Source organism: Dryobates pubescens, chromosome 22 (assembly GCF_014839835.1).
Source record: "Dryobates pubescens isolate bDryPub1 chromosome 22, bDryPub1.pri, whole genome shotgun sequence".
Taxonomy (NCBI): domain Eukaryota; kingdom Metazoa; phylum Chordata; class Aves; order Piciformes; family Picidae; genus Dryobates; species Dryobates pubescens.
Window position 1 is genome coordinate 15,446,600 of NC_071633.1, and position 16,273 is coordinate 15,462,872.

A 16,273-nucleotide genomic window follows, 5' to 3' on the forward strand; every position below is an offset into this window, starting at 1 on the left:
TAGTGGGGCGGGCCCGGGCTGGGCCGCGTGCGGGGAGCCGGGCGCGGCCTGCGTGCGGGGCCCGCGCTGCTGGACCCTACCCGGCTCGGCCGAGCCCAGCGGCTCGCAGCCGCGTTCCGCCCTGCCCGCAGCGACCCAGCTTCCCCCAAATACTGCGTGCATCCAAAATACGTCTGAGGGAACGTCTGAAAGTCTCTGTGCAGTGCAGTTTATTGTTAAAAAGTATTGCTGGGCGTTAATTTCGCGTGAGAACCTGAAGTGCCGTTTCCCACCACAGTGAATGAGCTCAGTCCTTTGGTTGGTTTTCAAAGAATATGACACAAACGGGAGCAGTGAGCCACATTTAGTCCCTTTACAGCATCAACAAGAAGCTAAAAAAGAGCCCCCGAAGAGTTTGCAGCTTTATGTGGTTAAAACTATGCACTAAAAATAACCCTTACAATGAAAAACACCTTGACTAGTCACTTCAGAATACGCTCAACAGATCATACACGCCTTGAAAAATAACCAAGCCAAACCATGATTTCATTCTGTTTGTTACAGAGTAAGAGAAAAAACAGTTCAAACCCCAAAGTCTAGTCATGATGTTGGTTGCATTTTGTAATACAGCAGCAAAGTTGGTCACTTGCAGCCATCAATGATCTTGTCCCATCACTGACCACAAAGGGAAAATGGAGTATTTCATGAAAATAAATTTTAAAACCATAAATCTGAATTACTGAAGGTTTTTTCCCTTTCTATTTTATCTTAATTCTGAGATTATATAAACTCAGAATTCCTGTTAGTCTGGCTCTGAAAGATACAACTGGAAGGCACAAAGGAACAGATCTGCTCCAGCACAGATCCTACTCCATCGGTATTTACCCAGTTACACCTCAAAACGACCATGGAATGACATTTCTAAACTCACACAGCAGGAGTGGAGTCCACATCTCTGCCTGCATTGCGATGCTGAGGTACAACCAAGATGAGTGCAGTCTTTTACAAGCACAGTGAATCAAGAAGTTATAACCTCCCCAAAGGCCTTATCTTAGAAAACATCTGCTTTGCCTTGCTTTTCTACCTTGCCTACTGCAAGGAGGGTTACAGGTTGCTTTCTCAAGTAGCTGTAATCTCCTCAGGCTGATGGAGAGCTCATGAACACCAGCTGGATCAAGGCCTGAACTCACAGGTATTTCTGCATGAGGTAACTGTTGGGATTTCACTCTTTATTTGAGGCCCACCCCATCTTCTCCCTTTCAGGAAGAGCATCTGTTCCAGTACTGCACAGGGTAAGAGAGTTGCATGTGTGTACTGAGAACTGCAGATGCTTGAGCACTCTGAACATCCTCACAGGATAAGAGCAAACAATCATGACCAGAAAGTCTCAGACATCATCAGAGATGCACCAAAAATTCATACCCATACTTCAGGTCTGGATACTGCTAATGTCATGCTTTTAGCACTTTGTAATAAGCAACAGTCCATTGACAAAAGAGCACCTGTGATAAGCATGAAAGATCAAACTATAGAATTGCATCCCCCATGCCCTGAGGAGCTGAGTGTGACCATATTCTGGACAAGCCTCTAATGCAGCAGGTGAAAAACATAAGAGTTCAGCTGGAGCTTCTGCAGAGCTGGATAAGCTGCTCTCCTAGACTGTCCCCTAATGAGCTGCAAAGAGCTAACAAAACCCCATGAATCAGGCTACAAGTAGTAACAAAAAACTACAGGCAAAAGTCACCTGGATTTAAGTAAAACATTCTTGCATGTTACCCTGCTCATTTTGGCTCCCAGAAGTGCACCTTTCAAACAAGAAATTACTGTGCAGTGCAGCACTGAATAATTTAAACCCAAATGGAGGAAGCACTTTTTGGAAGCAAAATAAAACACTTTCTTGTTTTATGTGTAAATCCATGTGTACCAAGCAAGCCTTTCTGCCTAGCAGATGCCCAGGTGCAGTGAGCAGACCCCGTGGCTAAGCTAGTGCTTGCTCACAGTTTCAGTTGCTGCTGGAGGTCATGGATTGATCCTGCACTGCTCTGCAGTTTCTCCTGCACTAGCGAATCTTCTTCTAGTTTGACCATTTCAATCACTCCATTGGCTCCAAGAACACAGGGTAGACTTAAAAATACTTCACTGTTTATACTGCAACATCCCTGAAACAAAATGCAAAGATGATTGTCACAGTTACTTATTTCTGCCCTGAAGCATAAAACTACACAACATGACTTGATTACAGGAATTAAGCAAGGATGTTCCATCACAGGGCATGCTTTGTATAGGTCAAATTGCATTTGGTTTAGATCCTGTGCAATGAGTTACTGTATAGAAACTGTACAATAGTACAGTACAAACAAATATTGAACCATGCCATATTTAGAGGGGTTTCCCAAAACAGATACACCAAACCTCTAGCATGCAGGCAAAGCTCATACTACAAAACAGCTTTTCATTTGCCAAATCCAGCTGCTCCAGGGGAGCTGGTCAGAAACCATGAATGTATTTTCCCTCTGGACTCTACCACTTTTGGGAGCATAATCCACTTTTAATATTGGTTTCAGATTAACATAAAAATTGGTTTTTGCTCATTTTTGGACTAGCACTGAAAGCTGTTGTTGGAAGAATGTAACAGAAGTAGTGCTTCTTGAACGGTTACTTTAAATGAGCTGTTTGTGCTGCCAAAATTAATGGTCATACCCAGGATAAAGAATATAATCATGGTGCCAACCAAAAGCTATTAATAACACATTTACCTTTGCCAGAGTGGATACAGAATGAACCTTTCTTTTGTCTTTCAGTATGCTGTCAGCCAAATCAGCAACAGAGAGCCCAACAGACCAAGACCTCTGACCCTTTCCCTTTAAAACTTCCATAGCTCTATATAAACCAGGAAAAGGAGAAAAAACCAATGAAGTTTAGATTTTGATTATTTCTATTTTGGTTTACATGTAAAAGCCAAAAAGACAGGTTAAGTGGACCATATGAGGTTAAAAAAGTGTACTGGAAAGATATGGTTCTGTTTTGGAAAACAACAGAAAAGAATTAAGAACTGCTTTACAGAGTTTGTGTGTATTTTACCCACACTAGTTAACAATTCTCTTTTCTGTCAAGAGGTGTAACTGATATGAGGCTAAATCAGGTAGATTGATCCAAACATGTGCCTTGCTTTGAAGTAAACTGCTTCCACACAAGCTCTTGTCTATTTTTCTGTTGTTTTTAAACACACAAACTGGCACCTGTGATATTCCAGTGTGTATTCTACAAAGCTTGTCTTAGATCACCACAGGCACATTATTATTTCAAACTTCACAAAAACCTGTGGGCCTACTACATGTTTCGAGGGGAATGACAGCCACACAATTTCCTGTACACTCAGTGTGTGAACATTATAGAGCAAACTTTGTCCTCTTCATAGAGAGCTGAAGGAAGAAAAACTCAACTCTGCAATCATCAAGTGTGTCAACATGAAGACAAAACAGACTGCAATGGCATCACCTGTTAGCCACTGTTTCCCTGGAGTTACGAGCAGCCACTGCTTCTGTCTGGTTTGCAGCTAAATTACAACTGGTCCACGATGGCACTAAATAGAAACAACCAACCAACATTTAAATGCACATCTAAACAGTGACTCAAATGAGTACCAGATAAGGTGAGAAACCCCAAACCCAAACCAAACAGTAATGAATACTCACGTGGTCCAAATCTTTCTTCCTCCACAACCACCCAAATGTAGTTGGTGGCCTTCTAAGGTTCCCTAACATGCTAAAATAACTCTCTAGTAGCACCTGGCCAGAACACTTGCTTAACAAGGAAGTAATAGGTAGTAATTCTTACTATGGCAGTAACCTACTATATATTATACCACATTTCCTTCCTCCTCCAGTACCTCTAGCCTATATTCCTGTACCAAATAAAAAGCATTTGAGCTTGTATTTTCTGCTAGTTTTGGGGGTTTGTTTTTTTACTGTGACAAATATCAAATACTTTTGCTACCACTCCAGTTCTACAGTCTTGGGCACAGACTGTGTTATTTAGAACCATTATGATGAGAATCTAGTGCCCTGGTTATGATTATCTCCATTCCTTTTCTTAATTATCCTCTCATAACTCAATTACTTAAGCACTTCCAGGATATTGTAAACTCACAGTCATAATAAAGTGTAACTTTACCTTTGTCTTCCCCTTGTTCACCAATAATCCAAGCATCTTTTGCAGGGACCTGTGCTTTCAAGAGGTTTGCCAGTATATACTGAAATCTCTCTGTATCCAGGTTGGTACCTACTCCAATCACTCTGCTTTTGGGAAATGCACTCAGCTTCCATGACACATATGTCATTACTTCAACTGCATGTGAAAGAAAAAGGCATTGACAATGAAGGACCACTCAAAATTCAGCACAATTGCAAACCTAAGAATTGTGATTACAAAAACCCCAGGACCAACTTCTTCACTTTAAAAAATGTTTTAAGCCTGTAAGAACAGTGGTTTATTTCAACCTAAAACACCAAGTCAGGTGGGGAGGAGGTGAAGAAAATTCACAGCCCACATAAAGTTTTAAGAGAAGACAAGTGAAATTTCCAAATGAGTCACCACACCAAAAGTCTCACATGCTCCTAAATTTAAGTCAGCCAATGTTTAATTTCCTTTCATTTGGCAAGCAGTCTCTTCTCCCTCTCCACAGCCCTAAATAATAGGACAGGCAAGAAGCACTCAAAAAACAGGAAAGGGTTGTCTTCAGTATATTTCCAGGATAGAGAGGCTAGCACTTACTTCTTTCCCTTTTCAGTAATGTTTTTGTTTTGTCTTAGGGTCACAGTATCACTGACCCAATAGATTTAAAGTTTCCACCAAAATGTTGCTGCAATATTTACTATCAAGACTATGTTATGTGTACTAGAAATCACGAGAGGCACAACACACGTGTATCTATCTCTACTGCACAGGAGAAATGTATACAGGACACAACTGACAAGACAACAGCCAATGAATGCTAATCTTGGTGATAGAGCCAGGTTGCAACTAGAAACAGAAACACACAGGAATACATACCTTCATACAAAACAAAGTACACTATTTTCTTTTATCTTGGTAACAGTAAAGAAAAAACCCTCAAAGACAGTGTCCTGCTCAAAGCTGAAAAGGAAAACATCTTTCAGACTAGCAAGAATTTTTGACTGAGTGGGTGCATTTGGTAGTAATGTATTTTCAAACAGGCCAAAGAGAAAGCCAGCTGGGGCACAGAGCATTAGGCCCCAGACTACCATACCTGGGTGAGAAGCGACAAGCAGAACAGAGTTCTGACTGTAGTGGGATACTGTAGGGATAATTCCTCTGAACAAATCCACGTTGCTCTGTATGACATCAAGGTAAGTCTGAGCATTACCCAGAGAATTAACTGTGAGTACCACAACTTTTGAATCAGCTGAAGCAGAAAAATCTGGAAATGTAAAGAAAACATGATTTAAGTATTTGTGTTATTCTATTGTGTTTTGGATGGACAACAAAGAGCTGTCCTAAAGGCAAAACTACAGCATCCAGCTTAATTTGGGATTCTTCAACCCTTGTATCTCCCAGTGTGGAATTTGGGATGCTTCCATAGCACCACAGATCTCCCACAGAATACTGTCCCATTTTGTAGGTGGAAAACATAGAAGGCAGACTGCAAGGGCTCAAGACCAGAGAGCAGAGATCAGAACATATCCAGATGGGGTTAACAGATAAGCTTTGCCAAGATTTCATGGCTAGAGAGAAGAAAACATTTTTATTCCAATTTTTAAAGAGAAGGAAGGACTTTTACTCCTTTATCTGAGGCTTCTATAATTTTGATATTATAGCTCAAAGACATGTAGAAGACCAGGAAAAAAATATATAAACACTCAGTGTAACTTGCTTAGCATTAGTAGCTAAATAACTGAAGCCTTAGGCTGCAAGCTATGTGCTTTCACCTCCTGTATTTCTACGTGAGTCCAATTTCAGCATTAGCCTCTAAACCTGGCAGTATACTCATACCCTTCTACCACTATAAACACAATGAAAAAAGAGGCTGAAATAAAACCAAGGCTAGCTTTGCTGAACCTTCCCAGTTTTACTGTGAAAAGATGACAAAAAGCAAGGAGCTATATAAAGATAACAGCATTTTAAAAACGATGGCCTACATGCCAGAGCTTCTCTGTCTTCCCAGGTGTCCCACTCTCATCAGAATGAGCACATACAGTACAGAACTTGCCCCTGTGCCAGAAAGAACATCTAATACCTTTGCTGATCTCTACATTTGGCAGAGCAAAAATCTCCAAGTCCATGGTCCCTCCTTTTGCTGCACCTTCAGAAAGATCCAAAAGAACCACCTTGTCTGCAGCACCCTGCATGAATAAAAATGATGCAGATCAACAGTAAAACCCAAAACTTGCTCTTGTGGGGTGAGTAATAAAAACCATCATTGCTCCAATTCCAGTGTTTGCTGTACTGTGTATAAAACAAACAAAATTACTGACAAATCACATGAAAAATAATGTAGTGAGTTTAATGAGGAAATAACACATTACAAACCCAAAAAACTCACACCACCATCTCTGAGAGGTTGTAAATGTTGATGTTACTGTTGCCTCTGAGCATATAAAGCACAGACTGTCTATAGACTATCCTTTTCCATGGGACCAGGAGATCCCAATTGGAAGAGGCTACCACTCAGGCAAGAATCCTTTAACTAAGGGTCTCCAAAATACATGATTTCAACATTCAACACTCTTTGCATTTAAAAAGCTGACTGAGAAAACAGGACAGAAACTACCACTTCTGTGTGGCCACACGTGAGCTGAAGAGGCAAATGAGACAAGCAGTGACATGGCTAATAAAACTGCTGAGTTATTTCTACACATCAGGTGCTAAGAACTAGACTGGAAGCCTCTCTGAACTGAGTCTATTGCTATTAGATATAATGATGTACCTTTGCTGCAACTGCAAGCACACAGGCAGTGCCAAGATCTCCAGCTCCAACAACAGTAATCTTGTTAAAACACCCTTCGGTTTTGCCTCCACCAATCTTACTCTTTGCTTTCATGTCAGTCTCTCCTACAGTGAAAAAAACCACCACAGAGTTACGTGCTGGTCTACACTGTATCAATACAAGTATTGCTGCTTCAGAAAGGATCATGGTTGTGCCAGAGTTAAACCAAATTGCTTAAACCTCTTCAAAAGAGAGGTCAAGCTGGACCACTGACAGTTCATCACAACTTGCAAGGTGTAAAACACAAACACTCCTCTCTGGAGAGGAACTTTTTTCACCAAGCAGAAATAACAACAGCAAGAAGCTAGACACTGAGACCATACAACCAATACTCCTTTTGTTATGGTTATAGATATGAATATATAACAATTGTAAAAGATTTCATACTCTGAAGAGACATGAAAAATGGATTTGGATTAAAATGCAGCAATCTGATGTTGTTTAGCCAGTGGTACTGGGAACATAATGATTCTCATTCCAAGTGTAACACAGAGAGATTTTTAACAGAAACATTGATTGCAAATAGGAATTTGAACTGTGCACACATGTGTGTGCTCACAAGTGTGTGTGTATGCAATTACCAGGAGGAGTATCAGGAAAAGGTTAAAAGGAAAGGTTTGCACCAGTTGCCACAGATCATCAAGTCATAGAATTGTTTTGGTTGGAAAAGACCTCTAAGATCATTGAGTGCAACCATCAAAACACCATCCATGATTTCACCAGTGAAGGAAGAAGACTGACCTGAAGAAAATGTGTCAAGATGCAAAACAGAACCAGAGCCAAAAAATACGCAGGTTAGATAAACATAAGAACTGCCACATTCAGGAATTTTGCCCAAGACTTACAACGGGTGAGATAAAGTAATGAGGCAAAAATGCCAGATAGCTTCCACTCCTGAAGGGGATAAAAGACAAAGCCAAAATTAGCTTGTCACCACAGAGCAAGAAGGACCCAAGAGACATGATATGGACTCAGCAGCCAGCACTCCTGTCTTCAGCGTTGCACACCAGTGACTGTGGTCAGTCAGGTCTCGGGCTGGAGACTGTAGATGTGAGAGTGAGTAAGTGAGATCTGAGAGAATGTGTGATTGTGACTGGGTAAAATTAACTTGCTTATAATAAATTCACATTTCCTTTCCACAAGATCTCCCACTGGGCTTTGCTGCAGTTGTTTCCAACAAATGAGTAATACCAAGCCTACAGCACTTTTCAGTGGGCTTAAATATGAATGTCCAAAATTAGCTGCTTACTCAAAGAGAGTATGAGCTCTCTGTTCAAAAAGAGGCACTTTTAATTACAGAAGAAGCACCAAACACTGTGGAAGTACAAGCATTGCATATTAAAATTGTGTAGGCATCTTTGTGATATCAAGAAATAAAACATATGAGAGCACTGCAAACAAATATGTGAAAACATCCATACCTTCAGTAATCTTTGCAATGTAGGAGAGAAGTTCTGATTGCCTGGCTGCATCAGAAGATGACAGAGAATACAAAGGGAGCTCTTCCTCAAATTTTGCAATCATTTCCTTGATTAATCCAATGATAGTTGATTTAGGCTGAAACACAGCAAGACAGAAGACACCCAAACAGTTGACTTTCTGTTTCATGCAGTGCTATCAGCTGTAAGCTGCTGTAGTTTGTAAAGAACCATGGCTATACAAAGTTTAATTAAACTATAAATATAGACCCCCTTAAAGCATCACTTTTTGAGAAGATACTTTCCAAACAGTAGTATGGATTAAAAGGAATTCAACACAAAAGAATGATAAAGTTAACTTTATGAGTGCACCCAGTTTTTGAAGGCAGCAATGAATATATGGAAGCCTTTGATAGAGCCACATCCAGTATTGAAAGTGGGACAAATCACAGCTCAAGGGAAGATAATTCACTCTTCTCAGACAAGCTTAACTGTCCAGAGTTTTGGCAACTGAGTCCTCCTTTGGGTGAACCACAGTGAATGAGTAAGAGTTCCCATGGGAATGGCCTACATCAATAATGCAAAATATATCTCCTCATTACATCATTTTTACTGCTCTGGCAGTCATGGTTATGCAAGTTATTTAGTACAGTGCACAAGATCATTCAGCAAGAGCAGTGGCTTTTGCATCTCAATGGTAATGTTTCAGAGTTCTGCTGAAAGAGACCTACTCCACAGGCAGAAACTTCTACTGAATTTCTTTGAAGGATACTCCACTATTCACAGCAACAAAAGTATCATGAGGCTGAAAGAGACATACTCTTTCATAGAGACAGAAACTTCCACTGAACCTCTTTGAGGGATACTCTACTATTCACAGCCACAAAGTATCATGAGGCTTACTTTGCTTTGTAACAAACCAGTCCCTTTTTTTCTTCAGTTTAGAATAATTCTCCTTACAATTGCTTATAACTTCCTTTACAAAGCTGTAATTTCAAGAGACATAACATTCTGCTTCCCCCTGCATAATCCTTGTAATGAGAAAATGCAGAAAATGAAAAGCCCTGAACCCTACCCACTCCTCTCCATGGATCTCCACGTGATACTATGCTTTATTCCCAAAGACTTCCCTCCCCTGCCAGCCACTCCACCTCTTACATGGCTCCAGTTCTGCAGGTAGGGCAAATAAATCCTGCCTTGAGCATCAACATGCTTTCCCACTGAAATGCCCATGTTTGCAGTTGGCTTCAAGAAGCAGATGGGGGGAGCAAAGGGATGAGAATCCAGAATCCACAGACGAATTGGCATGTTATAGGAATTACCTGGTCAACACAAGAGAAAAGCTGTTACTCACTTCAGCATTGAGAAGAGGCACTGAAAGCCAGGCATGTGTGATTCACACTTCAAACTAACAAAGAAATAAAGCCTGACAGATCACTTTCTAGCTTCATGCTAGTATTTATGTTATTTGGGCTAGTTAATAAAACCAGCTGAGTCTGGATCAACTTGAAATGCTACTGACTTCATACAAAGATCTGTGTGTGTTTTTTTTCCCCCTCTCAGGATATTCTATCAGCCAATGGGACCCCTTTTCCAGGCACAGAACTCTCTTAAAGCTACCCATTTCATACTTATTTCAGGACTCAACAACTGAATCAAAGATGCATGTATGAAGAGCTTTACCTCTGACATCAAGGGCTTTAAGTTAAAACCAAAAATTACCTACTAGCTATTTTTGGACACTGCCCATACAAGCATAGGCCTTGTAGAGTTCATGCAGGCAAAGATTTTGCCTACACTGTCTCAAACTATATGATTTTTCAAATAGTTGATTGACTTATCTAATTAATATCACCTTATTTCAGAATCTGTCTACATGAAGGCACTTGTTTATGCAGTAGGAGTGGCTTTGGCCAGTTCATGCAAAATCCTCTACAGCCCTCTTGTTAAGGTGCTGCACAGTGCACTGTTAAGTGGCACAACCCAATACATTTAACAGTTAGCTTCATTACTGGTAAGGAAATTATATTTGATTTGTCTTACCATACTTTACTGGAACAGTACCACTAAAATTCAGGAGGTCCTTCTGGGATCCATCCTTGAAGGCTGAAATTAAAAATCTGATTTTAAAGAGCAGTAATAAATCCTTTGAAATCTGGCATGGCAACCTCAACCACAACTACCTATATGCAACACTATTTCTTTATTAGAAATCCATTTCACCGCTCCTCAAAGAACTGAGGCCTGTTACAAAGGCCCTCCCTCCCCCTCTAAGATAATTCCTTAATGGAATCCTAATGAAAATGGCATTGGTACAACTAAGCCTATCATTGGTCTGCAAATTCCTTGTCCTGGGTAATTCTGGTGTTGCAGGAACTTTCAGTTAGGCTGAGAGATTTTGGAAGTTACACTTGTTAAGCTAAAGAGAGGAAGGTGCTTTCAGTACAATCATGGGACATGCAAAAATGCTGTTGCATATAAAGAATTTAAAATAACATCAACCATCTACAATGACTGACAAAACAAAATGAAGTTTAGTGAGCTGATTAGGTTTTTGCATGTGTGGATTCTTGGAAGAGCTTTCAAGAGCTGTCACATGGCAAGAGAAATTTCATTGCAGGTTGAAGACAAGACAGGAACACAACTGAAAGATATTCACACTGTTTAAATTCTATTATACACAGCCTCAGTGTATAGCAAAAAAGAATCCCAAATGTTAGTTCAAAGTAACTGTATCATTTCTTACTGTATGTGTTCATGGAGAATGTGAAGTTTGGGTAGGTCTTGTTAACATTCCTTAGTTCTTCTATGGTCAGGTCTCTGAATTTATACTGGAAAAGGGGGAGGGGAAAAAAAGAAGAAAAAAAAAAAGTTTCACTTCAAAAGCTTCTTCTTAATTACCAGAGACAGGGAAAAGGAACTAAGAGAATGTAGTAACATAAAAATGGCAAGGAAATAATTACTTGTAGTATTACAAATAGTTTTGGTGTGAAATAAGTTCTCCAAAAAAGGGATTAAAAAAAAAACAAACAACCAAACATTTCAAAAGTATCCCAAGACTGCTGTTGCTACATTGGAACTCATACTCTGAATATCACTCCTTCTATATCATTTCTTCCCCTTTACACCTGTAGGAGCAGAGGCTTAGTAAAACTTAATCTTCTCTAGACATAATAATTCAACACAATATAAACCTCTTAGAAAAAAAGGAAGCTGTCTTATCACTGACACAATTGCTGTGAAAAAGTCAGACCCACCTGCATACACTTTGGAAGAGTTATCCTAAGATGTTGATTTCCACAAACATATTAAGAAAGTATGTAACTAGCCTCTGGATACGTTGTTCCATATTTAAGCTGTCCCTTCAGAGCTAAGAAAATCCAAAGAAAATAATGCATCCCTCTTTGCCACCTTCAGAAAACCTGTCCACAGATTAAGAAGTACTGATGCTCAAAATGTGAGCTGGAAGAATCAGCAAGAATGGATCACTGCTGCTTCATTTAGACAGTCCCCAGTCACTCTAATACCTTAACTTCCAAGAGTTTTCCAGCCCCAAACACCTGGAAGTTACAAAGAATATTTTCCACTTCCTAGACTAGAGCATCTGCTCTTCATTTTAGGAAGTCTGAAGTCGTCCTGGAAACCTTGCCTAAGCAGACACAAGGGCAGCCTGAAGGTGGCTTGAAGAGCTGCCTGCTGCGCTAGAGTACATCCCACAAAGGCACAGCTAAAATCTACCATCTCTTCAGTAAGACAGAAACAGCAACAGCACTACAGCTATGTGGGTGGCACCATTGTTTTCCACTTTGCACAAGAAAATACAAAGCTGCTGAAAACAAAACACCTTTTAGTTGGCTTCTCCCCATTCAGTCTTCCACCTGCCTTGCAGTCTCGCTGCAAAGTCAAGCAGTAAAAGAACAACAAGCAGGAGTACCCAAACAACGAATGTCTACACTCTTGTATTTAGCACGTTTTCAGAAGTGTGGCTACCTGTGGTTATGACATCAAAGCCATCTTTCCCTAGCTGACCCCTTTCTTACTCGTAATGCAAAATGAGGCATTCCTATTAAGACAGTTTGTTCTTCTCTAAACATGACAAGATGTAAGAGGTGAGTCAGCTACAGCCCTTTCTCATTTTGCACCTAAGATTCCTTGGCATGCCCCAAAATTTAAATACACATACATCATATGGGAATGAAAACTCCCATTACCTCAGAGGGACGCTAGACAGATACATCTGTGCTTCTAAGGCACGGCGAGACTAACGAAAGGACTGTCACAGACAGCCCCACAAGGAAATCACTAACTCTTCATGCAGGGTGAGGTTTCGCTAGCCTGCAGCGTGTCACACGCGTTCCCGTGTCCTGAGCCACAAGGCTAAAGTTATGCCAGGCACAAGTTTAAACTCAGCTGCAGTAAGGGGACGTAAATCCTGCGCCCTGGCCAGAAGTCTTTAACAAGCGGTGACCGCGACACTACAGACGGCCCCGCGCCGCCGAGGGCGCAGGGACCGGGTTCACCTGCCGTCCCCCGGGTCTGCTTGGCTCTCTCAGCGCTGCCCTTCGCGCCCAACACCGCGGCCGGCGACTCGCAGGAACTTGCAGGGGCCCGCCTGGCACAGCCGGTGCAGGGGAGCGGCCCCGTCCCCTCCCGCCAGCCCAGCCCGCGAAGCTGCCGTTTCCCTCAGCGCTCCCGCTTCCCGCCCAGCCGCGCGCCCCCCCAGCCCCGCGCGCACCTTGCCCAGCTGCTTCCGCAGCGCCGGCTCCGAGAACGCCATGGCGGGGCGGGATCGCCTCCCGGCAGCCCTTGCGCCGCGCCCTCAGAGCGCTGTCCCGCTGCCTCCGGCTCTCCCCGACCTGCTCCAAGGGAGCTGCGAACAGAAGGCCTATCGCAGCTTTCCTTCTAATAGACCTGTGAGCGGGAGGTGAATAATCGCTTCAGTACTTTACTGGGAAGGCTGAAAGCGAAGAGCTCTCGGCTGGGTGCCATTTCCCCTTCTGTGTTGCTGGTAATGTGACCAAGTTTCAGGATGCAGCCCCTGGCGAGCGACAGCCTGGGCATCGCGAAACCCAGGGCGAGTGGGACCTCAAATGGGTGAGACAGGGTAAGATACCAAACTTGCCCTGGACTGGCTGTGCACAGAAAATCTGGTGAGAATTGCCTTCCTTCCTGGTGGTCTGTTGGTAGCATTTGGCATATATTCTGATCAAATGAGCTACACAAATTCCCCAAACTGGCAATACACCCAGCTCTTATTTCATTGCAACTCCTTTCTCCATAAAAGCTCACCCTGTGTAATACAGGTCCTCTTACTGACTGAAATGTTATCTTTGAGATTTGCTAGAAAAGTTTAGATGGTTAATAATAGAGCAAAGATGTGTTTTGGTTTCTCAGATGCTAAGGAGAGAGCAAATGGACAGCTTCATGGACTGTGGAGCTAATAAGCTCCACAGAGAGGAAAGTGGCATCATTTTTACTCACTTTCATATCTGAAATACTGCTCTCATTCTTCTGCCTTGCTGGGGGCATCCTCTATCTCTGGGTATGCCAGCTAAGCAGAACCATGGGAAAGGCTTCTCAGTAACACGAAACTACAATTCAGGAAGCATTTCAAAGAACTTTCTGCAGTGGAGAAAACCATGAGTTGTCCAAATTAAGTAATGAGTTATCCAAATTAAGTAATGAGTTGTCCAAATTAAGTAATGAAACAGAAGTTCCAAGCTGAACTTCAGTCAAATGGGCAAAATTTGCACTTCTGAAACATGCTCAAGTGATTGCCTTATACTGGAGTTTGGGGAATAAAAGAAGATAAAATGCAACACAAGTGGCAAGAGCAAGTTTCCTCACAAAACCAAACTGGTTTCAGCTCTGGAAATGTCATGAGTAAGAGCCTTATTTATCTCAGTGCTCGCCTTTGATGTGAATAGCCAGTAAGTCGCCTGTGTGTGTGAACTACACCCTGACTATGTCATAATCATAACTACCGGTTTAAAAGCACCATCCATGCAGGGCTGGATTTAAATCAGCAGTTCTGATGTACATCAGGCCTCGTTGCCAACTGCAGATGGCAGCAAATAGTCTCTCACAAAGGAGTTAATTTTTCCTGCAAGTTTCAGCATCTCTCACCCTGCTCACATAGAGGCTCCCCATAGCCCTGGGCCACATCACACACTACAGCTGCCATCACCGCGCTCCCTTTGTACACGCAGCTAGCAAACAGAAGCCAGACTAATAAAGGGTTTGCTGTTCACTCACATTGGCTGGGGGAAGAGCCAAACGACAACGTGGCACTCTGCAGATTCACCTCATGTGACTGGGCTGCCTCCCTACGTGTCATTTACAGCCATGGTTGACACTGCTGTAAGGGGCTGAAGCCAGACCTCCTGCACATTCCACAGCAATCAAGAAAGTGTGTATTGATTCACGTTAGTGCCCCTTTTGTGCCAAGATAACAATTAACAAGTCCTTTAGCAAGTGCAGAGCAACAGGTGTAGTGCTCTAACAGACATCACTTCTTTGGCAAATTTCATGACATACTGGATGTGTTGAGGGACCACAAAGTATTTATGCAATGCAAGAGCTGAGGTGAGGGGAGAATTACTGTGATAAGAATAGAGATCAGGCCCATAACAAACAATGTACTTTTAGTCATTCAAGGAACTTAACTACCTCTCATGAAGTTCACAAAAAGAGGTTAAATACATTGAGAAGTACAAGGCACTCAAACTCATCCTGTTACACCCACTGTGCTTATGTTCTCATAGTTATTTCAAGTCTGGAATGCTACACTTGTACTTTTCAAGTCAGAATCAAGACCATTCCCTTAACAAGAAAAAAACCCACACCTCACTGAATCCCTTGATTCTCTCTAAATGGTCAATGGTTATCAACTTCCACACATATAGCATGATAGGAGATGGCATCAGGGTACATGCCTTAGCTGAGAGATGTTGAGAAACTGGGCAGAAGTTGCATCCAGAAAAAAACCCAAGTATGAATTTGCTGGTGCAGGGAAAAGGATATTGGTAAAACCTCATGACTCCCATGAAGAACTGCAGAGAAAAATCCCCAAAGCAAATTAAGGACCACATAGTTTGGGAAAACAAAACAATTCATCAGTTTTGGTCAAAGAAGTTAGTGACTAAACCGTAGATCTCTTGTAATTTGAAACAACACTTCAGTTCTACAACCAAAAACTTCCCTCAAACAAGGAAAAAAAGAATAAATATCTTTTTCTCCAGGCCTGAGTGAAATAATGATTGCTTCTGGAGAAGTACTGCTTTACTGGCTGGATTAAGAGAGCTCAAAGTAGACTTGCCCCCAACTCAACATTTGCTTTGAAATAATGAACAATTACAGCTATTAAGAAAAAAAAAAAAAATCAAAAGAGAGACAACCAAGTAAGATTTCATGCCTTCAAAACAAGGTACTCACAGGGCACTGATGAAATGCTAATTTGCAGTATGATTAAAATAATTATTTCAAGCACTGGAGTGTGCAGGCTCTGCTGTTTCAAAGGGAAGGCGGCTGTGCTCGCTGAGGTGTAACTATCTGTCTGGAAGTGGGTGGCAACACTGGCTGCTCAGAACAGTCACTGGGACTGACCTTCACCTGTCAAAGCAGTAAATGGCTCCGCAAGAGACAGCAACTGAAGAGGTTCAGAGTCTTTACACGGGAATAAGAATCTGTCTGTGAAACACTACACCCTAAATGGAAGAGAGTAAAGGCAACTGGTGCATTTGTATCCAGAAGCACTGTAAAATACATGGACCTCCAAATACATACATGTCATAAGCCTAAGCTGCAGGACACACCAACAATCTTCAGAGCTTTTCTGAATGCTTAAGTGCCTCCATTAATTTTTCTTAAG

The 16,273-nt window shown here is 41.8% G+C and overlaps 1 protein-coding gene across 1 annotated transcript; it reads right to left on the bottom strand.

The window, feature by feature from the left end:
- Positions 1-843: 843 nt before the first annotated feature.
- On the bottom strand, positions 844-13,198 carry UEVLD (UEV and lactate/malate dehyrogenase domains). The gene is made up of 12 exons (XM_054171897.1): positions 13,139-13,198; positions 11,150-11,234; positions 10,447-10,509; positions 9,562-9,725; positions 8,407-8,542; positions 6,926-7,050; positions 6,236-6,341; positions 5,249-5,419; positions 4,153-4,326; positions 3,478-3,562; positions 2,736-2,859; positions 844-2,138 (listed from the first exon to the last, which is right to left on the bottom strand). The coding sequence occupies exons 1-12, from the start codon at positions 13,178-13,180 to the stop codon at positions 1,974-1,976; spliced, it is 1,440 nt and encodes a 479-aa protein (XP_054027872.1). The 5' UTR covers positions 13,181-13,198; the 3' UTR covers positions 844-1,973.
- Between the last annotated feature and the right edge of the window lie 3,075 nt (positions 13,199-16,273).